This window comes from Leptopilina boulardi, unplaced genomic scaffold, assembly GCF_019393585.1.
Source record: "Leptopilina boulardi isolate dan_hultmark-lab unplaced genomic scaffold, ZJU_Lbou_2.1 LbouV2_110, whole genome shotgun sequence".
Classification (NCBI taxonomy): Eukaryota; Metazoa; Arthropoda; class Insecta; order Hymenoptera; family Figitidae; genus Leptopilina; species Leptopilina boulardi.
Genome location: NW_026137653.1, coordinates 408,625 through 435,371, shown reverse-complemented (window position 1 = coordinate 435,371; position 26,747 = coordinate 408,625). Strand labels below are relative to the sequence as shown.

Here is a 26,747-nt window from a genome sequence, read left to right as displayed (position 1 = left end):
AATATAACATTGCAGATGGTAATTAGTATAAATTATCTTTTATTCAATTGTATATTGGCAATTATATGTATGTAACGAAAAAAGCAGTTCAATTTTAGATGTCAATTATCTGAAACGGAAAATTTATAAGAAAATCTTATTCTGAGATAAATTGAATTAAGAAAACAAATTCACTTTCTTTTCTCGGTTCAAGAAAATTTTACTAGTTTGAAGTAAATCTTGAATTATGGACAAGTTAATGATTTTCTTAAATCAATAATTTTCTTTTCAAGTTTATAAAAATAAAAAAAAAAATTTTGCTAAAAATAAAATAAGTTTTCAAAATGTTTGGTATTTTTTTCATCCTTAAAATAAAATTTTCTTTATATAGAAGAAAATTAGTAAAGTTATTAATTATTAATTAGTCAATAATCAATATATAAATTTTCTATCATATGTGAAATGTATTATTAAAGTAATTTTAGCTTTTGTATATTTAGTAAACGTGTAGCCCAATTCCGGTAGAATTACTCGGGCTCGAGGGCGATGTGACCAGACCGGAACTTTGTGAAAAGCGATTTAACTTGTTTTGCTGTAACGTTGTCCCGCCGGAAAAGCTTTGTGAATTTTCTCGAGGTCATTTAGTGTATGTTGCATTCTAATCGTGAAAAGCCACCGGAAATTGACACACTTTTTGAAAGAAATATTGCCAATTATTATTAATATTATATATTATTATCGTTATAATATTTAATTATTATATTTTTTTTTGTCTATATATATATTTTTTTTTTTGTTCGTTGAGAAGAAATTTCGGTCTGACAAAAGCGCGACTCACTCTACTTGCAAAAGTGTGTTTACTTAAAGTTTCCATTCTAGTTTACTATATATTCTATTATCTACTTAACTGGCTTTAAACACAACAAAAGCATAAACATCTTTACTCGTTGACTATTTGTTCACATGTCTTTTCATAGAAAATTAAAAGGCATTAAAATAAGCTGCTATTATTTTAATCCATTTTGGTATTAAAATAAGCAAAATTAGATTAAAATAATAAGCATTACATTTTAATACCTTATAATTTTCTGTGTTTGTTTGTAAAGTCGCGTCAATTTTTATTTACAATTTACAAATAGCTTTTGAAAATGAAAATAATATTCTATAAATTATAAATATATTTCAATAAAAGAAGAAAAATTCAACTAATTTTGTTTTTTTCATTTCAGTCAGCAAGTCGCAGTCAAACTTAAATGACATTGGAAAATCTGAACAGAAATCTAATGAATTGGAGAGGAAGCGAAAAACTAAATGGGACCCCGAGACTGGTAATATTTCTTTATTAGTGTATACGAAACGTTTTTCCAATAACACAATTTTTTTTTTCTTAAAAAAGGAAAAAAAAATAATAGAATTCGAAAATAATTATTTAGAAATTGTGGAAGAATATTTTAAATAAACATTATAATTATTTTTTTTACAATCGGATAAATTAAATATTTAAAGAAAGTGTGGATAATTAAAAAGAAAAGTCTAATAAAAAATATACAATATGATATTAAAAAAAAAAAAAAAAAGTCTGTCTCTGAATTGCAAATTTAAACAAATCGATAAAGATTTAATCAATCACGAACATGATATGCATGACTAAGAGAAGTGTAACAGAAAGTAATTTAAATGCCATAAATTATTCTCGAAAGTTATCAAGTTTTATTACATACTAATTTTTGACTTTAAATTAATTTTCTTTTAATAGGAAATGATTTTAATAATAAGAAACAATTGCAAATAATCTGGAAACAAATTTAAAAACGGAAAAACAAATTATAAATAAAAAGAAACAAAAAAACAAATAAAATAGTAAAAAAACAAAAAATAAATAAAAAAAACTTAATAAAAAACAATAAATAAAAATTAATATAAACAAAATTGACAAATGAAAAAAAATTATTAATTCAGATACAATTTATTAGGGAGAAATTTTTTGTAAAGAATAAAAGTTCGAATATCTTATTCAGCGTCACATGCACACAAAGCATGGGTATCGCACCTAATGGATTCAGTTAAAGTATAAGAACTTTAGAAAAAAAAAAAAAAAAATCAACTCGCCAACTTTGAGCTAAATTAGGTATAATGTGCTCGTTCTTCGCGTCAGTATAAAGCTTTTGAAATGAATGAGAACTTCACATCCGTCGCGATTGGTCTCTCTCTCACTCTCTCTCTCTCTCTTCGCCCTTTAGAAATTCCGCGAAGCCCTCAGGGGCAATATTGGATATTTCTTTCGACGTTCATATTTTTTCCCACTGCTTTAGCGTCACCCCCCCCCCTCCCCCCTATTGGCAATTTCTTTTTAAAAGGAATTTGCTTAATGGCAAAGTGTGCAAATCCGTATTCTATGGCAATGTGCACCAGATACCCCCGAGAGGTACTTGGGTAATTCTTCGAAGAAGAAGAAAAAAAAAAAAAAAAAAGAAGAAAAAGAAAAGAAGAGTAGCATCCCCTCTGTACTACCAATTTGCCTTTGCATTTCGATATGTCTTGCGTAACCTACAGCTGTTACAGGGTACAAAAATATTCGATTTCTTTTGGTGGCGACGCGCGATTTTTCTTTTACTCAAATCACATTGTATATATTTGATCAATTCTCCTCGTGATAAGGGAATTTCAAAATCGTATTTTTTTTTGCTTCCTTTTAGAAGATAAAATAATTTTTACTCTTTTTGGGGATTTTTCTAAACATTTAATTAATATTTCACATGTTTTAATTATTGAATATATTTTAATGTAATTATGATATATTCAGTATTTAATATTATTCAAAATTTATAATATACTGAGAATTAAATATATGTATTTTATTTAAAAAAGAAATTTTTTTTTAGTATTTAAATATAAAAATTTAGTAAATCTTAGTACAGTGGAACCTCTATTATCCGAACCGAAAAACATTTTATCCGAACTTCTATTATCCGAACTATTTTTTGGTCTCCCGAATTTTAAATTTTATTTTCTCTATTTATTTTATCATTCATTCATTTCTGAGAAGAATGCGTGATGCATCTAAAAAACGAATAGAAAGCAAAATAACCAAATTTATGACAAAAAAATCTTAAAAATTTCCGAATTTTCTGAGTTTTTAATATATTATTAATTAATATTAATATTAATATTATTATTATTATTAATATTAATTAATATTAATTAATATTAATTATATGTATATACTTATGTATATTTAAAAATATATGTATTAAGTTAAATATATAGATCAACTGTACATTTTTTTAGTTTAATTATAAAAAAAATTAAAATCTCTATTATCCGAATTTTCGATTATCCGAACTCGGCCTTGCCTAGATTAGTTCGGATAATCGAGGTTCCACTGTACTTTAATAAATAGTAATAAATTATTAATTTAGTATTTTTTATTTACTTTTATTTTTTTAAAAATTTATTTAGTACTCTCTAAATCTGAATTAGTGAAAAGTAAGCTACTAATTTAAATTAGTAAGAATTTTCACTTATCATTAGTCAATTTTTTCTAAATTAGTAAAAAAAAAATTAAAACTACTAAATCAAATAGTAATATTTTACTAAAAATTAGTGAAAATTTTTACTAATTTAAATTAGTAGCTTACTTTTCAGTAATTTAAATTTAGAGAGTACTTAAATGATTTAATATATTTAATATTTAATCAATATTTCATATACTTAATTCATTTAATATTTAATGTAATTAATATTTAATAAATGTAAATAGTGCAGTGTAAATATGTCAATATTCAGACAAGAAATTGTTATATTATTATTATCAAAAATATAAATTATAATTATTATATTATAAAGTATATAAATTATATAATATATATTTATATATTTATATATTTATATATTTATTAAATTTATTCAAAATTAAATATATTTGACGATTAAACTTAAAAAAAAAAAATTAAATTTATTCTAAAAAAAATAATCATTGCCTTAAATATAAATCTCTCTTTATATAAAGAAATAATAAAAAAAACCCTCAAAAATCTACTTGAATATCACTTAAAGAAAATTTTTTTACCTAACGTGAGAACTTTGAAAGAGTCCGGAAAGCTTAATTAAACCGCTTTTCGTAAGCGCGAGTCACACGATAATTTTTTTTTTTCTCCCGCGCCTTCTTTCTCTCTATTGGAAACGACGAACTTTCATCCCGTTAAAGTCGACTTTTCGCGAAGCACACGATCCCAATTAAAATGATTTCTATGCTTAAAGGTGCGACCCCACGTGTTCTCTCTCTCTCTCTCTGTGTGTGTAAGAGAGAGCACACGTTCATAAATCATCTGTCCATTCGATGGAAAAAGGGAAAAGAGGAGTGACACCAAAAAAAAAAGGGGGAGCGGAAATGTGTGGAAAAAGTACTTGGAGAAAAGGAAACGATAAAGAAAGAAAGCTCTCCAAGAAACCAAAAAAAAATAAAAAATAAAATAAAATAAGAAAATAAAAAAAAGGAAAAGAAACAGAAAAATTGAAAACAAAGATAAATAACAGAATAATTAAAATAGGTAAAAAAAAATAGACAAAGTAAGAGAGAAAGAAATAAAATAAAAAAAAAAGAGTTGAGAAGTAGACAAAAGTAGCGAAGCGAGGAACTCCTAAGGGATGATGGAAGGAAAAGAAGGGGATTGGGGTAAATGAAGATGGGATGGGGGTGAAAGTGCGGCAAACCAGAGAGTGAAACACGAAGGGGCACGGAAGAATGGCGGAAGACTGACTCAGGGTTGTTTCTGATTCGTAATTAGAGATGAGTGAAGGCAGAGAGAGAGAGAGAGAGAGAGAGAGAGAGAGAGAGAGAGAGAGAGAGAGGAAGAAAACGCGGAGAATATATTTCTCTCGAAGCGAGTAATAGCCAAGGGGGAAGGAAGAGACCAACCGGAAGAATAACTGACTTTCTCTTGGACTCTTGAATGAGAATTCCAAGATATCTCATTCGCAAAAGCTCTCGCGGCCTGACGTTAGTTTCGCGCTTTACACCAACATTTCGCATTGTTAGATTCTCAAACCATTCTCATTGGATTCATCACAAAAACAAACTTTAAGAATGTTGTATATTTTTCGACTTTTTTTTTTTTTTTATTTTCCTTTCTTTTTCATGAAATATTCTGTTCTCGTTTATATACGGTTCATATATATATAAAATTTTGTAATAAAGAGAAAATAGAAAATATAACGAAACTAAACCAAATAAATTCACTATATATGTGAATTAAATTAAATATTTAGGTTCTTTCAGACATTGAATAAAAGATGATTAACGTTTCGATGTCCATTATCTACAAAAATTTTATTATAGATATAAATTGATCTTTTATTCAATGGCCAGCTGAATATAAATATTTAATTTAAATTTGCTTAGCAAATCATTTTCAAATTGTCAAGGTAAATTAATATCGAATGAATTAAATTACAGCAAAATTTTAAATGATAAATTAAAATAATAATTTATCAAATATAAGAGAAATTAGATTTTTTTTTGGTAATATGAAATTTAAATTTTTTTGAAAAAATTTCATTTGGAACACATTTAGATAATCGATTAAAAAACAAAAACGCTATACTGAAAAAAAAATTTATTTGATTTAAATACTCGATTACTTGAGTATTATTAAATAAATATTTACTTGAAGCAAATAATTTTTATTTGAATTAAATAAATTGTATTTGAACCAATAATTTCTGTATTTGAAACAAATATCAATTTAATTGATTCAAATATTAATAATTTGATACAAATAAATTTTTATTTGATAATAGTCAAGTAATCGAGTATTTGAATCAAATAATTTTTCTTTTTTGGTAATATGAAATAAAACCAAGACGTAAATTTAAATTTTTTTAAAAAATTTCATTTGGAACACATTTAGATAAATCGATTAAAAACCAAAAACGCTATACTGAAAAAAAAATTTATTTGATTCAAATACTCGATTACTTGAGTATTATCAAATAAATATTTACTTGAACCAAATAATTTTTATTTGAATTAAATAAATTGTATTTGAATCAATAATTTCTGTATTTGAAACAAATATCAATTTAATTGATTCAAATATTAATAATTTGATACAAATAAATATTTATTTGATAATAGTCAAGTAATCGAGTATTTGAATCAAATAATTTTTTTTGTATATATAAAGTAAATTGAAAAACGAAATTTTTTGTCAAAAACACTTTTGGAGGATTGTAGTGAGGTGAATTTTAGAATTGGATTTGGGTATCGCGTTTGCTATACCAAGAGCGAAATCAAGGCTCGTAAATTCAGGCACCATGCTGGTTTAGCGGTATCAACTGTGCAACTTGCAATCGTCGATTTTTATTTTAACCGTTGACATTTTTTTTTTTTTTTTTTTTTTTTTTTTTTTTTTTTTTTTTTTTTAGCAGTTTATATATGGGTGATTCTCCAGAAACAGGTCACTTTTGATTCTTTGATTAATTAGTTAATAAATATTATCTAGAATTGGTTTATTTTTTTTTAATTTCTTCATTTTAATGATCTTTAATAAACTCATTATCAATATAATGATATTTTACTTCCCAAAATTTATTTTGTCATCTGAAATATGCTAAAAATATACTTTTGCTCGTTCCACACATGGATTTTGCTATTTTTGAATAAGATTTTTGACATTAAAATTAAAAAAATAAAATTTGTCATTATAGTCATTTTAAAGTATGGCTGAAAAACTGTTATTCCCTAAAAGGGTTTTTAATTTTTCGTCCATTTAAATAAAAAAATGTTTATTTATAATGTTTCTTCGTAAATTTTTTTCTGGATCCGGAGTTGAGAATTTGACTAGTTTTTCGAGGTTTTGCTTGTTATTTTCATTGTAACTAAAGCAATTTTTTGATAAATATGTGTAAAAATCCCAATTGAATAAAAATCAACGGTACTAATTAACTAATTAACTTTTAAATTTATATTATTAAACAATACAATTTGCGTATTTTTATTATGTCTCAACTCCGAACCTGTTTAAAACAATCGTTTTTCAAAATAATTTTGAATTTCAACCTATAGTATCGATAAAAGTAATAAAATTGTATAAAATCCCTAAAGGATTTTTTATTTAGTCCTTAATTAACAAAGTAATTAATGTTTTTCATTTGTTTCTCAACTCCAGCTCTCTCAACTCCGGCCCCCGAAATTTTATTGAGCATGCGCAAGTTTCGCGCGAGCAGAAACGACGCCGTCATTCAGCTTTTCAGTTCCCTTGCGTTTAAGAAACTTAATTTTTTTTCTCTATTTTTATAAAAAAAAGCCGAGATAAATTTCTACAAAACAATTAATTTTTGCAAAGAAATTATTGTTTTGTTCTCGAAAAATTAAATATTAAAAATTTAATTACATGCCTGCGCAAAAACAATGGTGCCTGGGGCCCCGGCCGCCCTTGCTACGCTATTGCGCTGAAAGTACTACAATACATATTTATCGTTAAAATTACATTAAAAACGGTTTTTAAGCTCAAATATTTATTAGAATCACTTGTTCCAATCATAATTAATAAAAAGGATGCAATAAACATGTATTTTTAAATAATTTTGAAAAAAAAATTCCTTATTGAAAAGTGACCCGTTTCTGGAGAATCACCCATATACTTAAAAAGATACTTTAAACCGAAACTTTAAATGAACTTAGTAATTTAAAAAAAAAATTATTATCCAAATTGGTAAATTCTTATAGAGCTTTCTTTTTTTAGCCCAACGATAAAAAAAATATGTTGTCGTAATCAGAATTTTTAATGAGGTTTAATGCGAAGCATCACGTTGAAAAGTGGTTTTAAATACAACTTTTTTTTTCCTAGGTTTTTGATGCTTTTATGCAAAAATTTTACCTTATATATATTTAAATTTTAAAAAATTGTATCTTCTCATGATGAATTTTTTAAAACGTGGATTCATTAAAAAAATATTAAATAGAGAACTAAATGCTTTAACGGGGGAAAGAAATTGAATCATTTTTTTTTCATTCACGTCAATTAGTGAAAATATCGTAAATTCTTTTTATAAAAAAAAATATTAAAAAAATTTTTTTTTTTTTTTTTCAATCACCCAAGGGGGACTATATTTTTTTGAAATAAATGTCACATTTTTAACGACCGAAATAGATTGCTGAAGTATGGAAAGTAATATAAAAAATAAAAAATATTAAAAGCTCTAAAAAACAGTTGGGACCACAAGAACAAACTTGTGCGCTTTTTTACATCCCTGTTTTTTAAATAAAGTTCCAAAACAAAAAACTATTAAATTTTTTTTTTTTTGAATTGCAATAGTAATGTGATCTTTTTTTCTCTTATTTTTACAGCCGGTGCTGAGAAATTGACAACGAGAGGAATTTTAATTGCACTGACACTTCTAATTATTGGATTGAACCAGTAGGAAGTCACTTATGCAGAAAAAAAGGTGCAATTTTAAATAATTATAAACTATAATTTTAACCAAAAAAAAAATAAAATTGAAGAAAAAAAAATGAAAAGAAAATAAAGACTGACAGGAGTAGTTAGTGCTGTTAAAAAGTTTACACTTTATAACTTGTGCCAACAAATGGATTTCGTGATACCAATTGTGGACACTTGCAAATTATTTGCAGGAATGAAAGAAAATGTATATGTATGCTTGAAAATGAAAATAAAAATCTAAATCTAAATTAATAAAAAGTGAATAACCAATTTTAAATATACGATGTTCCACTAATTTTTAATTATATTATTATTCTTATTATATTTCATAGTTTAAGTAAAAAAAAATTAAAAGAAAATTTAGTAAAAAAAAAAAAATACTAAATTAAATAGTAATAAAGTAAAAATTAGTGAAAATTAGTAATTTATTTTTTACTAATTCAGATTTAGAGTGAGAGAGAAAGAGAGAGAGAGAGAAATGGATGAATATAAGCAAAGTGCAACGACTGTAGCCTTTAATGTAATATATTTCACAACTTGTATGTCACAGCTAAAAGTGTAACTGTAAGAATATGAACATCTGTGTGAGATTGTTTGTATGTAGGCAATGATCTTAATTAATCTGAGCTTTTCGTGTCGGTCTGCGGCAAAACAACTAGGTCACATAGAAATAAAGCTCACCAATATTTTATCACTATAAAATCGTTTCTTCTCATGTTATTTAATAATTTATTTTTTCTATTTCTATTTATTTTGAAATATATTTATTTCTTTTTTTTATAATTCGAATAATTCGTCATAAATCTATCTAAAATTGTGCAAATAAATAATTATTATTTAAAACGAAACTATTTTAAAAGTTATAATTAATTTTACGTCACTATAAATAATATTTCAAAATTTATATTTTTTTTATTTGTAAATTAATATAAAATAAATCTAATATTAATAAGAAAAAAGAATTTAATTTATAAAATTAATTTTTCATTTAGAAAGAAAAAGTTTCAAATATTTCTTATTCTTGGCTTTATTCAGTTAAATTTTTTTTTTAATTAGTATTTAAAAAAAAAAGAAAACTAGATTTTCAAAAAGGAGAAGATAACGAAAGTAAGCATAAAATCTTTTAAAAGAGATTTTTCATGTTGTGAAAAGAAATATTAGTTTTTGAAAAATTATTTTTTTAAAAATGTTTATGCGCGTATTTTTTTATCTCGAATGTATTTAAAAGTCCCTTGTCTTTTTATCCTCTAAATATGGATGTTTATATTTGGATAGAAAAAAAAGAAGACAATTTGTTATTATCCTACTTTTTAAATAATATATAGATAAAAAAAAGAAACTTAAAAATAAATTAATGTTTCAAATCCTGTAAGTGTCAATCAAAAAAAAAAAATTGCAATTTAAAAATGCATTTGTTTTTTATTTTAAACATGTGCATTTTATTTTAAAATTCAAATTATAATCAAGGAATCTAATCTTTGCTACTTTTAACAAGATTTTACATTCAATGTTTTATTATATTGTATATCAAAAGTCGTGTAATTTGTATTTAGATAAGTTATTTTCTTTATAGAGAAATGTGTTAAAATTTTTTTTCTTTTCTGAAAAGCACAATCCATCCTTTATTTAGTGTCTTTCTTGATACTCACTTTTCCCAACCCCTCAATTTTTTTTTTTTTTTTTTTTTTATCTTTCCCATACCCTCTTTCTGATTCTTCTGCTTGCAGAATTGCAGATCCCATCTGGATACTTCAGATTAAAATGTCAGATTCGTTCGAAACGACGTTCAAGCAAGTAGGGGATGAGTGAACACTGGGTCGAATATTAAAAAGTCGAATATTATAATTTGCAAACGTCTTCGATTCGCAATGACATGATCATGGAATGGGTCTTTTTGATCAAGTTTTAAAGATAATGGAAAGATTCAAATTATTTTCACACTTTGAAGATCTTTTTGTTCTTTTTTTTCTACCGTATAGGTAATTGAATAAATAACTTTTAATCAATTACAGAGTTAAAAATTTATTGATGTTGTTTTTTTAATATTACTCCACTTACACGAGAATTTAAATTATATTCTTTGGGTTTGATTTGGGAGGTTTAATTTTTCGAGATTAAAAGCACTAAAGATTCGGTACTTTTCACTTTGGAGCCATTAAACTCTATAAAGTTTGTAATTTTATAGGGCTTTAACTTTTCATCCAACTTCAAAGTAATCAAACAGGAATTACAAAAAAAAAAAAGAAAAAAAAAAAAGTCAAAAAGTTTTTCTCTCTTTACACTTCAACATTAAACATTAAAATCAATGTTATAAAATTCTTCTAAAAATCTTTCTTCACTATAAAAAAATAAAGTTTAAAAAGTTTTTTTGTTTTTCAAAAACAAGGTATAAAATTATACGTAAAAAAAAAAAAACTATCAAAATAAAAATAAAGTGAACAATTAATTAAACTTTTATGTCTCGGCCAAAAACCTGTGAAAAAGTCTTTCAACCATATAATATGTATTATTCAACATACAACCTTTTCAAGTGCAACAGGTTTCAGGCTCGAGACAATACAAGAATTTAAGGATTTGCAATGGATTAAGAAGTAACAATTTGGATTTAGGGTTTAGAAAGATCTACCATCGAGATTTTCAACTATAGAAATTGTAATTATCAAGATTTGTTGCTTATTTAATGATTTAAACTCCAGGCAAAAAAAAGACCCGTTAATCGAATAAAAAATTATTATTTAAATAATATTTTTTTTAAAAATCCTTTTATTTTTTAAATTAAAATTTAATTTTTATAATTTTATTAAAAAAAATAATAAAATATAGCGAATATTTGATTATAGATTTATTATGCTTTTCGAAAAAGTATTTTAAGATTGTGCTAATCGTAAAGTAATGTTTTAAGTACCTTGTAATCAGTTTGCGGAAAATACGACGCAATAAAAACGTGATAAGAGAAATAGAAGTTAATGACAGAATAATACCAACCACAAATTGTCAAATTACACGACTTTATACATGCTTAAAGGGTATATAAAAAGTTATTTTGTGTTTTAATTGTGTACAGATTAAAATCATTTAATTTATTAATAAGGAACATTTTTTTCTTTTTAAAAAATTAAATTAAACTAAAAATAAATAAAAAAAAACTGATAAATGTTTAACCTAATTGAAAAATGTGTAATTAGGAAACTTTTTCTTACAATTTATTCGAAAAAAAAAAAATATTTTAAATTCCAAACAGTAATTAAAACATTGAATAGATTAAAAACTATTTTATTCAATTTTTAACTTTAAATTAATTTTGTTTTCTCATATCAGGATTAAAAACTCGTTATAATAATTAATTCAGTGAATTTTTATAAAAATTTATTTCATTTTTTAGGAAATTATTTTTTTTTTATCGGTTCTCAAGAAAAGCTCAAACTTCCAAATCGAATTTTGGAATATTTGCAACTTCATCGAAAAAAAAAAAATATATATATAACGTAAAATATTGTTTTACGAATTTACAAAAAAAAAAAAATAAAAACACCAGTTTAATATATTTGAAAGAAAAAAAAAGAAAGAAAAAGGCTTTTAAAAGAATGCAATTTAAAACAGTTTTTTGTAAATATGAGTATAAATATGCGAAATATAAACTAATTATAATATTTATAGATTAGGGTTTAGCTGTAAGACAATGAAATAGCGAATCCTATTGCGAATATATGATGATTATTATTACGATTGTAAAGACAAAAAAAAATGACGGTTAAAATAAAAAAAAAAAAAAAGAAAAACCTCAGTGAAAATATTTTGACTCTAGTGTTAAGAAAAACGAATTTGACCGTCTAGTCGTTAAAACACTAATATGGAACGAATTAATGCGAAGGTATATATGTATACATATATAAATATATGAATATTGTATTAAAATTCATCGGGAGGTTATTAAAATAATGATATCGCTATATTGTATGTTAAACACGATATTATTATGATTATATAATATTATTACAACACCATTATGCTTTTGCGATGTTGAGTTGAATGTTGTTAACAAGAATGAAAAAAAAGAAAGGACCTACAAATATGTAATAAAAAATTAAGAAAACTAAAATTTTCTACAAATCATTATTTTTACCACTCCAATCCATTAAAACCCAATTTTTTTTTAATCGTTCATTAATAATTTGAAAAAAAATTTTATCACTTTATACTTTTAATTGAATCAATAATATAAAGCCAGTATTTTCAATTTGCAACATGAGAAAAATAATATTTGGATTATTTTTATTCTTTTATGAAATAAATAAAAAATATATTCGTTTATTTTTGGAAAATTTTTTTTCATATGATTCATTAAAAATCAATATTGGAAAAATTGTTGAAATTAAAAAAAAAAACTTGATTATTATTTTAAAAACATTTGTCTAGACTATAAGAGACGTATATAGGAAGAGGAAAAAAAAAAAAAAAAAAAAAAAAGAAGAGTCTATAAATTGAGGTGCGCACCAATTTCTCATTTTACAAGGAGAGAAATTGGAGACTTTCTTCCACAAAGTTTCTAACGACATGGTCGTTAAATTCTTGATGAGACAAGTTATAAGAGGGACAAAGATCGAGGAGTATTATGAATTAAATTTAACTGCAAAGTAGACTAATATTTCTGTATTTTCTTCTGCTTTTTGTTACAAAAAATATTGCTGTATACTCTGAATATTAGATTTAAATTTTCCCAGTGGGACAATTTTTTTTTTTTTTTTCATACTAATGAAATAGTAAATACGTTTCTTAGAGTTTTATTTATAAAATCAAAAAAATTTTAATTAAAGAAAAAACTGAATTATTTAATATTGTATATATTTTAAGATTTTTTAAAAAATTAAATTTAAATTCAATTATTTGTCAATTTGAATGAAATAAAATTTATTAATGTAAATATAATTTAATTTTCGTTAATTGAATTTTCAATTATTTAAAATTAAAGCGCGTTATTTTGTTACTAATTGAATTTTCTTTGTCAGAATTTATGAAAAATTTATGTAATAAAAATGGATTTTCAAATGAAATGAAATTTAATTTTTTTTCCTATATGAAAACTTGGAAAAATGAATATATATATGGACTTGTCATATGAGTTAAAGAGACACAGAACATAGAAAACTTGGTAAAGGAAAGAGGCTAACAGAATATATGTAGTTTGTAGGAAAAAGTTAGTCTCAGCTCTTCTTTCCATCATCGAAATCCCCAAAGGTTCTTCGATAACGTGGTCTTTGCCACTACTATTAACCTCTTCAGTTCCCCTGTTTCGATTCTGGAACTTTATATATTTCACAAGACTATTTTTATTTACTTTTTTTTTTATAAATAATTCTCTTTCTAAATCTTTTCCACTATTTCAAAAAAAAAAAAGTTAAGTATTATTTTATATTTCAAATTTTTTTTTTTTAGTAAAAATATTGTTTTCAATACTACTAATAAAGAATAGAAAAATGGGATTTAGAAATGAAAAATCGAGATTGAATTTAGAAAATTCATAGAGATCAGGAGGAATGAATTAGAAAAGTGAATGAAGTTTGTCGCGTTTCTGGAATTCGAATTGTAATTTCTAACCGCGTAACTCCCTATCGTGACTGGGTTCGAAATTCGTAATGGACCACACACATATATGGACTTTTCTCCATTGATTTTCCCCCGACTGCCAAAGGCAAAACAATTTGCGAGTCACACGAAATTTCATGAAAAATGATATAAAAAAAATAAAAAAATATTCTCGTTTCCATTTTAACGAGATATGTCTTTCATACACGATTTTCGTTTATATTTGTTATTCACGGCTGATGAGATTTTATATATATATATATATATATATATAAAGTTTGTTCAAAAAAAAAAAATAATTACAAATATATTTTCATTTATTTCAATTTAAAAAAAAAATTACTTGTCAATTTTATTATTTCAAATTAAATTGTCAAGAAATTAAAAAAATTCAATTAATTGGTAAACAAAAATTTTAAAAATTGAAATTTTGTAATTTAATTCGAAAATTTATTATCGGTGGGAAAATTAGAAAAAAAAAGAGAATATTGTTATTTATAAGGTCGAAGTTTGGAAATTGTAGCGAAATATAGTAAAAAAGAACGCCCCTAAAAGCGAATTACACAGTTATTGGTGCATTTGCAATGTTTGTGTCCGAGAGATAAGATTTTATATCGTTTTGAAAATACTCTTTTATTATATTATATATATATGTATGTACTTCATGGGCCAGAAGCAAAGTTGCAATTTCCCGGAATTTAAATCTTTCCAAATCACATCTGGCTCCCTTGAATCTCAACCTTAAGTATACAAATAACGTAACTTCGAATGTACTTTGCTAAAACTCTAAACTTAAATAACCTTTCATATAATCCTAGCGTATATATATATGTATAACTAAAAATCGTACAAAAATAAATAATTTTCTTAGTTTGAATATTTTTAAATAAATTTCTTTTTTAAATAGCAAGTCACTTTAAAATTTTTTTAAAATAAATTGGCAATTTAGAAATAAAATGAATAGATATAAATAAAATAGTGTCATCTGTGTTTGTATTGCATTCTATAAAATTAAATTCCAATGTCTAAAGTTTCAAAGAAATGTATTTAATCCAGAAAATTGTTTACTTCTATACTTTCATGGAGGTAATGCGAACTTGAGAAATTTACGATGTTAAAGAAGTTGCGATGGGGTACTTACGACTTCCGTTACACAAGGACTTACTGGTAAGTGCATGCAGTTCAGCAAAGTTACCCCCCTATAGGAAGTTGAGGTGTAATCCGTGAAGTGGTTCTTTAGAAACGCAGCTAACAACTGTATCACGCACTCTGCAAAAAAAAAAGAAAAAATAGTCCATTAATTATTTTTCTCAATTATAATTTAATTAAAAAAAATAAAAATTGTATTTTTTCAAAATTATTAAAATTAAATAAATTTTTTCTAATTGTTGTTTCACTAAAATAGAGAAAATTTTTCCTATTTTCTTTTAGATAGACATTTCAAGAAAATAACTAAAAATAAATTTTCGTTTATTTAGTTATTTTTGTTCATTTTTTTGTAAATGAAAAAATTAGAAAGTAAAAAATTTGTTTACATGCTTTTACGGAATTTTTTCTTTTTTTTTTTTGCGAAATCGAAGAGCATAGATTTCAGGGTTGTGACATAAAACAGTCTTAACTCTGTTAAGTACGCGCCCACACCGACCGTGTCTTATCGAAGGAACCCTGTTTTGATCCTCAAGTTACCGTGCCGTGGCATAACAATTACCCTATTATTTTCCATTCTCTCTGACACTTGTGAGAGCCTATGCCAGCCATTTTAAACCCATGATATTTTCTGTTTTGCAGCTTATGTGATAACTGATATAAAAAAAAAAGAAAAAAGATCGAATATCGTTCCGAGGGTAAATACAAATTTTTATTTTAATCTGCCATTGAAAAATATTGACTACAAATTTTTATTATTTTCCTCATCTTTTTTTTTCTTATATTATTATAGAATTTCTATTTTTAAATGACAAAAAATTTTTCACGCAAATAAAATTTGATTAAAAATATAAATTAATAAAAGTACCAAAAAATATAAAAATGCATTTTAGAGAGTAAAAGTTTTCAATCAGCTTTTAAAAAAGAAGTTTTAAATCAAAGTAGACTTTAATTCGCTCGAATTAGAAGAGAAATTAGAAGCTTTCTAGGGAGGGATCACGGAAAATCTCTTCGTCTTGAGAAAGTCCATCAGATGCGAGAGAAAAAGAAAAAAGATAAACTCTTTAAGAGTTTCGAAGAAACGCTTAGATGTACATATACCAACTTGACGAAGTTACTTTAGGAATACTGGATGCTGTGCGATTTGAAAGCGCACGTTCATCGCTTTAGAGCAAAATAAATAGTTTCAAAAAATTTTTCCTTATAAAACATTCTTTTAATTTCAATGAAAGAAACATTAATTTAGTTAAAATTTGCTTTCCCTAAATTATTTTCTATATTATGATGAGACAATGGAATATATTTTTCTCGTGAAAAAAAATTTTTTTTCAGAATAATAGAGACAAATGTTATTTGTCAATTTAGCCCCTTTGCAATTCGAATACAATAAAAAAAAAAAAAAAAAAAAAAATTACAATCAAAAAATTTTATGAATCTTAAAGACGTGAAAAAAAATTTCATTTCGTGGTTTGCTCTTTTGGACAGTGATAAATTCGAATGAAATGCCAGACAATATGAAATTAATCACAATTAGCTTGCTATTCATTCAAGTTCCGAGAAAGTTTTCCCAAGCTCTTTCCTCTGAGTATAATAATTAGGTGCAAAATCCTATGCCAGTTGAATTTACAAAATTGTGTGCGGATTAAAATGACTAAACTTTTTTTTTTTTTTTTTCTTTTTTTTCTTTCTTCTAACAATATTTCTAACGAAAGACATATTCATTTTAAATTAATAATTCAGTAAAAATTAATTGTAAAACAATTTGTGAAATATTTAAACGTAATGAAAAGGCTTTTATATAAATTTTTTTTTATAAAATAGACAATTATTTTTATTTATATAAAAGAACTGTTCTCTGATACAAGAAATATACTTCATTTTCAAAGTTGTTGTTGGGCCATCTGGCAGTATTGCTACAAGTTGAAATGGCCATTGTATGAAGGTTCTTTTGGATCAATGACAGGTGTTTTTCTATATATATATATATATATAAAGAAAGTGTAATAACATAAAAAGGACAGTAAAAGTACATTAGGAGAGAGAGAAAACACGCGTTACGCATCTTTTCTTACTCAAAAGTAATTGGTTGTGATCAACAAAAGTAATCTATTATTATACCAAAAGTTTTCTTTTACTTTCTCTCCAAAGATATAATAATTGCAAAATTGCTCTATATATTTTTCCCATAAAGCTATAGTTCATAATATATAGCAGTAATGGAGTTGGATTCTAACTTTTATTTCTCAAAAATAAATAAAAGTAATTTCACTTTATAGGAAATAGATTTTCTATATACGTATTTGTTCCAAAAGAACGAAATATAAATAAAAGATAAAGTTATAATAAAAATATATAAACTAAGATAATAGATTATTTGCTTAAACAAAAAAAAAAACTTTTATAAAAGATATTTTTATTTTCCATGTGTAAATCAATAATATTCCACTGTTTTCTTATTAAAAAAATACTTATTTAAAATACATTGAAACCCACGTATATCGCATTTCAAGGGACCGAAAGAAAAATTTTATGTAAGCGGGATACAAATAATAATAAAAAAATTACCGATACAGAAATTTACCTTATCGACTGATGGTAAAAAGTTTTTTAAAAAATAACATATAAAAATTTCCGGCATAGAAATCTACCTTACTGACTGATGGCAAAAAAGTTTTGAAAAATGAGAAAATTCCATTACATTTTTACTATCAGTCAGTAAGGTAGATTTCTGTGTCGGTAATTTTTAATATTTTTATTTTTCAAAAATTTTTACTATCTGTCATAAAAAGGGTCTTCCTCTACTCGGATCTGGGTGTCAATTTTTTTCTACACTTTTCGGTGTATTTTGTGCAAGAAAATGCAATAAAATCGTCTGCCTAAGAAAAATTGAATTTTTTTGGTCAGTTTTTTTGCTTTTGGATGCGTTTTTGGTCATAAAAAGGGTCTTCCTCTACTCGGATCTGGGTGTCAATTTTTTTCTACACTTTTCGGTGTATTTTGTGCAAGAAAATGTAATAAAATCGTCTGCCTAAGAAAAATTGAATTTTTTTGGTCAGTTTTTTTGCTTTTGGATGCGTTTTTGGTCATAAAAAGGGTCTTCCTCTACTCGGATCTGGGTGTCAATTTTTTTCTACACTTTTCGGTGTATTTTGTGCAAGAATATGCAATAAAATCGTCTGCCTAAGAAAAATTGAATTTTTTTGAAAGATTTTTCTGCTTTTGGATGCGTTTTTGGTCATAAAAAGTGTCTTCCTCTACTCGGATCTGGGTGTCAATTTTTTTCTACACTTTTCCGTGTATTTTGTGCAAGAAAATGCAATAAAATCGTCTGCCTAAGAAAAATTGAATTTTTTTGGTCAGTTTTTTTGCTTTTGGATGCGTTTTTGGTCATAAAAAGGGTCTTCCTCTACTCGGATCTGGGTGTCAATTTTTTTCTACACTTTTCGGTGTATTTTGTGCAAGAAAATGCAATAAAATCGTCTGCCTAAGAAAAATTGAATTTTTTTGGTCAGTTTTTTTGCTTTTGGATGCGTTTTTGGTCATAAAAAGGGTCTTCCTCTACTCGGATCTGGGTGTCAATTCTTTTCTACACTTTTCGGTGTATTTTGTGCAAGAAAATGCAATAAAATCGTCTGCCTAAGAAAAATTGAATTTTTTTGAAAGATTTTTCTGCTTTTGGATGCGTTTTTGGTCATAAAAAGTGTCTTCCTCTACTCGGATCTGGGTGTCAATTTTTTTCTACACTTTTCCGTGTATTTTGTGCAAGAAAATGCAATAAAATCGTCTGCCTAAGAAAAATTGAATTTTTTTGGTCAGGTTTTTTGCTTTTGGATGCGTTTTTGGTCATAAAAAGGGTCTTCCTCTACTCGGATCTGGGTGTCAATTTTTTTCTACACTTTTCGGTGTATTTTGTGCAAGAATATGCAATAAAATCGTCTGCCTAAGAAAAATTGAATTTTTTTGAAAGATTTTTCTGCTTTTGGATGCGTTTTTGGTCATAAAAAGTGTCTTCCTCTACTGGGATCTAGGTGTCAATTTTTTTCTACACTTTTCCGTGTATTTTGTGCAAGAAAATGCAATAAAATCGTCTGCCTAAGAAAAATTGAATTTTTTTGGTCAGTTTTTTTGCTTTTGGATGCGTTTTTGGTCATAAAAAGGGTCTTCCTCTACTCGGATCTGGGTGTCAATTTTTTTCTACACTTTTCGGTGTATTTTGTGCAAGAAAATGCAATAAAATCGTCTGCCTAAGAAAAATTGAATTTTTTTGGTCAGTTTTTTTGCTTTTGGATGCGTTTTTGGTCATAAAAAGGGTCTTCCTCTACTCGGATCTGGGTGTCAATTTTTTTCTACACTTTTCGGTGTATTTTGTGCAAGAAAATGCAATAAAATCGTCTGCCTAAGAAAAATTGAATTTTTTTGGTCAGTTTTTTTGCTTTTGGATGCGTTTTTGGTCATAAAAAGGGTCTTCCTCTACTCGGATCTGGGTGTCAATTTTTTTCTACACTTTTCGGTGTATTTTGTGCAAGAAAATGCAATAAAATCGTCTGCCTAAGAAAAATTGAATTTTTTTGGTCAGTTTTTTTGCTTTTGGATGCGTTTTTGGTCATAAAAAGGGTCTTCCTCTACTCGGATCTGGGTGTCAATTTTTTTCTACACTTTTCGGTGTATTTTGTGCAAGAATATGCAATAAAATCGTCTGCCTAAGAAAAATTGAATTTTTTTGAAAGATTTTTCTGCTTTTGGATGCGTTTTTGGTCATAAAAAGTGTCTTCCTCTACTCGGATCTGGGTGTCAATTTTTTTCTACACTTTTCCGTGTATTTTGTGCAAGAAAATGCAATAAAATCGTCTGCCTAAGAAAAATTGAATTTTTTTGGTCAGGTTTTTTGCTTTTGGATGCGTTTTTGGTCATAAAAAGGGTCTTCCTCTACTCGGATCTGGGTGTCAATTTTTTTCTACACTTTTCGGTGTATTTTGTGCAAGAAAATGCAATAAAATCGTCTGCCTAAGAAAAATTGAATTTTTTTGGTCAGTTTTTTTGCTTTTGGATGCGTTTTTGGTCATAAAAAGGGTCTTCCTCTACTCGGATCTGGGTGTCAATTTTTTTCTACACTTTTCGGTGTATTTTGTGCAAGAAAATGCAATAAAATCGTCTGCCTAAGAAAAATTGAATTTTTTTGGTCAGTTTTTTTGCTTTTGGATGCGTTTTTGGTCATAAAAAGGGTCTTCCTCTACTCGGATCTGGGTGTCAATTTTTTTCTACACTTTTCGGTGTATTTTGTGCAAGAAAATGCAATAAAATCGTCTGCCTAAGAAAAATTGAATTTTTTTGGTCAGTTTTTTTGCTTTTGGATGCGTTTTTGGTCATAAAAAGGGTCTTCCTCTACTCGGATCTGGGTGTCAATTTTTTTCTACACTTTTCGGTGTATTTTGTGCAAGAATATGCAATAAAATCGTCTGCCTAAGAAAAATTGAATTTTTTTGAAAGATTTTTCTGCCTTTGGATGCGTTTTTGGTCATAAAAAGTGTCTTCCTCTACTCGGATCTGGGTGTCAATTTTTTTCTACACTTTTCGGTGTATTTTGTGCAAGAAAATGCAATAAAATCGTCTGCCTAAGAAAAATTGAATTTTTTTGGTCAGTTTTTTTGCTTTTGGATGCGTTTTTGGTCATAAAAAGTGTCTTCCTCTACTCGGATCTGGGTGTCAATTTTTTTCTACACTTTTCCGTGTATTTTGTGCAAGAAAATGCAATAAAATCGTCTGCCTAAGAAAAATTGAATTTTTTTGGTCAGTTTTTTTGCTTTTGGATGCGTTTTTGGTCATAAAAAGGGTCTTCCTCTACTCGGATCTGGGTGTCAATTTTTTTCTACACTTTTCGGTGTATTTTGTGCAAGAAAATGCAATAAAATCGTCTGCCTAAGAAAAATTGAATTTTTTTGGTCAGTTTTTTTGCTTTTGGATGCGTTTTTGGTCATAAAAAGGGTCTTCCTCTACTCGGATCTGGGTGTCAATTTTTTTCGACACTTTTCCGTGTATTTTGTGCAAGAAAATGCAATAAAATCGTCTGCCTAAGAAAAATTGAATTTTTTTGGTCAGTTTTTTTGCTTTTGGATGCGTTTTTGGTCATAAAAAGGGTCTTCCTCTACTCGGATCTGGGTGTCAATTTTTTTCTACACTTTTCGGTGTATTTTGTGCAAGAAAATGCAATAAAATCGTCTGCCTAAGAAAAATTGAATTTTTTGCTTTCTCGTGGAGGAAGCTTTGTAGTCCTTTCGTTTATAAAATTTTTCAAAGTGGCGGAAACAAATTTTTTTCTTTATAGAAACATGTTATATGAGATCCTGATCAATTGTCCGGATGTATGTGTGTGTGTGTGTGTGGATCTCTTTTTTGTTTAGAAGATAACTTTAACAGGTTTTAATGGATTTAGATAAAATTTAGTAGGCTCATTTATCATATTAATATCTCAAATCTGACCAAAGGATTTTGAAAAATACTCCAAAAAAAAAATTTTATGGTCTTTTTTCCAAAAATTTTTTTTTAATCTAAAAAATTTTTAAGTAGAAAAATTTAAGGTTATATATAATAAAATCGTATTCTTTACGTCAAGACGAATCGATCGATATATATATAAAGTATTCATTTGAGGTAAATTTAAAGAATTAATGAAAGTTAAAAAATCAAAAATTCAGATTTTGATTATAAAATTTTGTGATTTTTTAAATTGAAGTTTATATATGAAATAATTGTATTCCTTACGTCAAGATGAATCGATCGATATATAAAGTATACATTTGAGGTAAATTTAAAGAATTAATGAAAGTTAAAAAATCAAAAATTCACATTTTGGCAATAAAATTTTGCTTTCTCCACGAGGAAGCAAATTTTTTTGCTGATCGTAAAGAGGAAGCAAAATGTTCATGTAATGAACATCTGAATTTACAACTTGTTTTAACCTGTACTTATTTTATTTGTTTAAAAATACTTATTTTTTGTTTGTATTTATTTTTCTAACTTTATAATTTTCTTGTTTATAAAACACTTGTTAAATTACATTCAATGTAAGTAAATGAAAAATAAAAAAAAATCCTATAACGAAATATTAAAAAATATATAAAGAGCTCGTCTTTGTATTATATGTGACGATACAATCAATCGTCGAGTAATTTTGAACTTCAACGCAGAAAAGGAATGTGAGCAAACCTTGATCGTTATTCAATGATAGAAATGTTTTAATAATTTCAATAGCGCCAAGGAATTTTGCGATTGTTGGAATTATCAATGGTATTTGTAGATTTGAAGTTATGCCATTCGGAATAGAAGGTATGTATGTAATTAACAATCAGGCTATCGCCGACATTTCATATCGCGTGGATTTCATTTACAAACGAAATCAGTACTGTTATTAAGACATAATTATAAATGTATTTCTATAAATATCCAATTGTATTATATGATTTAGTATTTAATTGGAGGTGAAACAATTTTTTTTTTATATATATTAGAATGGTTAAGAAAAAACAAAATTAACTCTTCGTAATTTCTTTCTCACACCATAAGTTTATTAAGCACAGTTGGCATCTGTAGCTAAATTATCGCTGTCTTGGCTTCGACAAAAACTTATTCACTAAGGCAAGACCAGAATAAAGTTATCATCTTCTTGGTACCACCACCTTTCGCTTGCACAAGCTGAAAACTTTCAACTTTCTAAATGCTTTATATGTATAAAAAACTACAACTCAATTTTCTAAAGTAAAAAAAATTACTTTAGGAATGCCAGATGAGTAACAAATTAAATTTACCAAAAAAAGTAATAAAAAAATTTTAATTGTTCCTAAATTTTTTTTTAAAGTATTGTAAAAAATAATTATTCTTTATTAAAAAAAAAAATTATTATTATTATTATTGTAATAAACTAGTAATTAATTTTAACTGAAAAATAATTCAATACTGTGCTAAATACACAGGTGAAATCTAAGTAGCCTATCAATAGGGGCATCCGCGCCCCTGTAGCACGATTTTTCTTTAAAGTTTTAATTTCTCTATTAATTTCCAATTAATTTTTCTAACTGAATCCCTAGATGTTATCACGTCAAAAAAAAACAACTAAATTTTTTGTAATAAAATTTTTCTCCAATAAATTAAAATATTTACCTTAATAACGAATTTTCAGCTTCATGATGATTTTCTTTTAAACTAAATAGCCCTCGGAGATCCCTACTTTCAAGTTAAATTTCCATTCAGAAAATGTGAAAAATAGACCGAGTTCTAAAAAGTCTAAATATGAAGAATTTTGTGTCCTTCAAGTCCTTTTTTACTTTCGTCCTTATCTTTAAAGTACGTGACACCACAAAACATCGAGGATAGAATCTGCAAAAAGAAAAATTGAAATACTATCAGCACTGTACTAACAAGTAGTTAAAATTTTAACCGGTCGGTAATATAGAAAGCCACAAAAAATTTCATTTATAAATTTGATAAAAATAAGTGCCTACTACAATAAAAAAAAAATAAAAATAGGATTATAAACTCGGTAAAAGGATTATTACAATTCGTGATAACAAATGTTAAATCATATACGAATAGGATTTATCAATACTGATATAGAAAATCTGAGTAAAATCTTATTCAAATATGCATTTACAATTTAAAACTCAATTTTGAATTAACCGCGAATTATATTTATAATACATTGATCCATTTTAATCGCCTTTACAGTCAATTAAAATCATGACATAATCATGTGATTTCGCCTTTATTTTAAAAAAGAAATTCAATGTAATATATAAATTTTAATTTCCTTAAATAATTTTTATAAATTCCCTAATTTTCAATAATGTTACAAAAAAATTATTGTTACAAAAATTAACTATTTAAAATATTAGTTTTTAATTTCAAATATGCGCAAGCGCACTTGTATTTATGCGCGCGCAATACGTTCGATAATTTCATTGGTTCTACATACTCGATAATAATTTATTTAAAAATAAAATACTTTTATCATATCTTAATTATCAAATTGTCTGAGTGTTTTGCAATTAAAAAAAGGAAAAATGAAGAGTAAACAGAAAATTCTCGTCTTCTTATTGCATAAACAAATTCAAATCAACAAATATCCATATTTAATACAATATGTTTCGAAATCGTCTAGTTGCGCACAACAACATCAATTTACTATTAGTGCTTATTTTTGTGATTCATCAAAATTTTTCTATAAAAATTGTCGAAATTCCATTTGAAATAATGACGCAAAGAATGGATTCTTTGGAAATACACGATTTAGAAGATATCAAAACTCCCATTGGAGTGGAATTATCAGGAAAATATAAACAGTAATTTTTCTCCTCTAACCTAATTCTATACATAACCTTAAAATTTTTAATTTTTTGAAAATTTTTATAATATATATATAATTTATAAACAAATAATTTTTTTTTTTCAATGAATTATTTAACTCTTTTTAATTGTCATTTTTAAAAAAAATTTAAATATCAAAAATTTATAACTTTTTTTCATTATGTAATAATTATAATTTATAATTGAAACAGGAGTTTTGGATACGAGACAATAAAAGATAGACTGCCAGTGATTGTAACAAAAATTATTGATACAATGAGTCGTGATAAAGAGGAAATAATTGATAAATATGGACCTGTAGGTTAATTTTATTTTACAATAAGAGAAATTAAATTTAAATAATTTTCTAATAGAAATAAATTTTTTTTTTACAGGGTACAGCCGAGGAAATTAAACACATAATTGGTTGTATTAGTAAAATGAAAAATGAAATGGTGACAAATAAAGAATTAAAACCACTAACATTATTGCCTGGAAATGATGATGAAGATGGAATTATTTGGAATAAATTTTTTGAAAAACGAACTGAAATTGAAGGGAAAATACCAACTTGGTATAATACAATTTGGTTATATTGTGAATGTTACATGTATCGGAGAATTTATCAGGAATTGGCCCTTACGTATGTTATATAATAATTATTTTTCTTTTAATATAAAATATATTATCTATTTCTATTTATTTCAGAGAACATCTTAAAACTTATGATCCTTTCGAAAAACAAAAAGTAACTGCTTTTAATAATTCAATAAACAGCATTAAAATTGTAAGCAAATTCACCATGGATTTAATAAATAAACACGAGGAACTAACACCAATTGAACGTAAAGAAGGATTCATTAAACTTTTAAAAATCAATCTTTGGGGAAACAAGTAATTATATTTTTTATCAAAAAACTTTCGATTTTTCCATTAAAACAGAAACAAGAGTAAAAAAAAAATATATATTTCAGATGTGATTTATCATTGTCTGGAGGTGCAGAATGTAGCGAAAGTGGAAATCCACTTGATTTTGTCAATATTTTTGAAAAAGATCTTCTAATAGATAATTCACAACTTCTATGGGATTTACTAAGTAAAAAGAATGATGGTATTGTTGACATTGTTTTAGACAATGCAGGTTACGAATTATTCACCGATTTAAGCTTTGCAGCTTTTATAACATCTGAAAAACTCACGAAAAAAATACGATTCTACGTGAAACGTTATCCATGGTACGTGAGTGATGTAACGTTAAATGATTTTCATTGGACAATTGATTCTATGAAAAATTCATCTGATGAAAATTTAAAATCATTAGGCGAAGTGTGTCAAAATTATTTAACAAAAGAAATTTGGACAATAGAGGTAAATTATAATTTGCTTTAATAATATTAAAATTTTTAATTAAATAAATTAATATTTTCTTTCTAGGTGGAAAAATTTTGGACTGAACCCTATACATTTGATGAAATAAAAAAACGTGATCCATCACTTTATGCAAAATTTTCCGAAGCAATTTTAGTAATTTTCAAAGGTGATTTGAATTATCGAAAACTTTTAGGTGATATTAATTGGGAATACACTAAAGATTTTGCTGAAGCTTTAAGGGAATTTAAACCAACAAATGTTGCAAGTTTACGCACAATAAAATGTGATATTTGTGTTGGATTGGCACCTGGTCAAGCGGAAGAAGTTGAAGAAAAGGACAAAGATTGGTTGTTTACTGGTAAATATGGATTAATTCAAACAACTCTAGATAGCAAGTGCAATTAATTACAAAAAAAGTCAATTAACTTTGAGAACTTAAAAATTAAACTTCTTTATATCATGAATATTTTCAAACAAATAATATATTTAAAAAAAAGACCAATTTCTCTGTAAATTAAACTGCCAATAAATATTTTATTGAACCAAAGAAGCATGGATTTGATGTGTGTAATTTAAAAAAAGTATAAATGTGAAAGTACTTTTACAACATTTTATTAGATTCGATTGTAATCTAAAGCTTAATAATAATAATAATAATAGTAATAATAATAATGATTATGTTATAATTTATAAGTAACGATTATTTGTAAATATTCTATCTTCGAATATATCTTGCTCTAATAATGTTTGTACAATTATCTATAGATATAATTTGTATCAAATGAAAGTAAATAACATTTAAATTTAATAAAAACAGATTATATTCGTCTTTTCATGTTATAATTATTATTGCATAATTACTTCTCATTATTATTTTTTTTTTTGACT

General features: G+C 25.7%; 2 protein-coding genes and 1 long non-coding RNA gene across 5 annotated transcripts in view; 2 read left to right on the top strand and 1 right to left on the bottom strand.

Annotated features, from left to right (window-relative positions):
* LOC127277058 (lachesin-like) overlaps positions 1-12,522 on the top strand; it is a 218,843-nt gene extending 206,321 nt beyond the window's left edge. For all 3 annotated transcript variants that reach the window (XM_051297888.1, XM_051297883.1, XM_051297875.1), the window contains 2 exons: positions 1,209-1,307; positions 8,330-12,522. In XM_051297888.1, coding sequence (XP_051153845.1) covers positions 1,209-1,307; positions 8,330-8,403 — 173 coding nt within the window. In that variant the 3' untranslated portion in view covers positions 8,404-12,522. The remainder of the gene's footprint in view (positions 1-1,208; positions 1,308-8,329) is intronic.
* Positions 1-23,526, bottom strand: part of LOC127277076 (uncharacterized) — a 98,148-nt gene extending 74,622 nt beyond the window's left edge. Inside the window, exons 1-2 of the long non-coding RNA XR_007842317.1 lie at positions 23,307-23,526; positions 15,172-15,275 (exon numbers count right to left, since the gene is read on the bottom strand). This is a non-coding gene — a long non-coding RNA (uncharacterized LOC127277076). The remainder of the gene's footprint in view (positions 1-15,171; positions 15,276-23,306) is intronic.
* A 624-nt stretch (positions 23,527-24,150) lies between these two features.
* On the top strand, positions 24,151-26,687 carry LOC127276992 (damage-control phosphatase ARMT1-like). Its single transcript, XM_051297771.1, has 6 exons — positions 24,151-24,484; positions 24,701-24,806; positions 24,884-25,131; positions 25,197-25,382; positions 25,463-25,856; positions 25,923-26,687. The coding sequence occupies exons 1-6, from the start codon at positions 24,285-24,287 to the stop codon at positions 26,262-26,264; spliced, it is 1,476 nt and encodes a 491-aa protein (XP_051153728.1). The 5' UTR covers positions 24,151-24,284; the 3' UTR covers positions 26,265-26,687.
* The last annotated feature ends 60 nt before the right edge of the window (positions 26,688-26,747 follow it).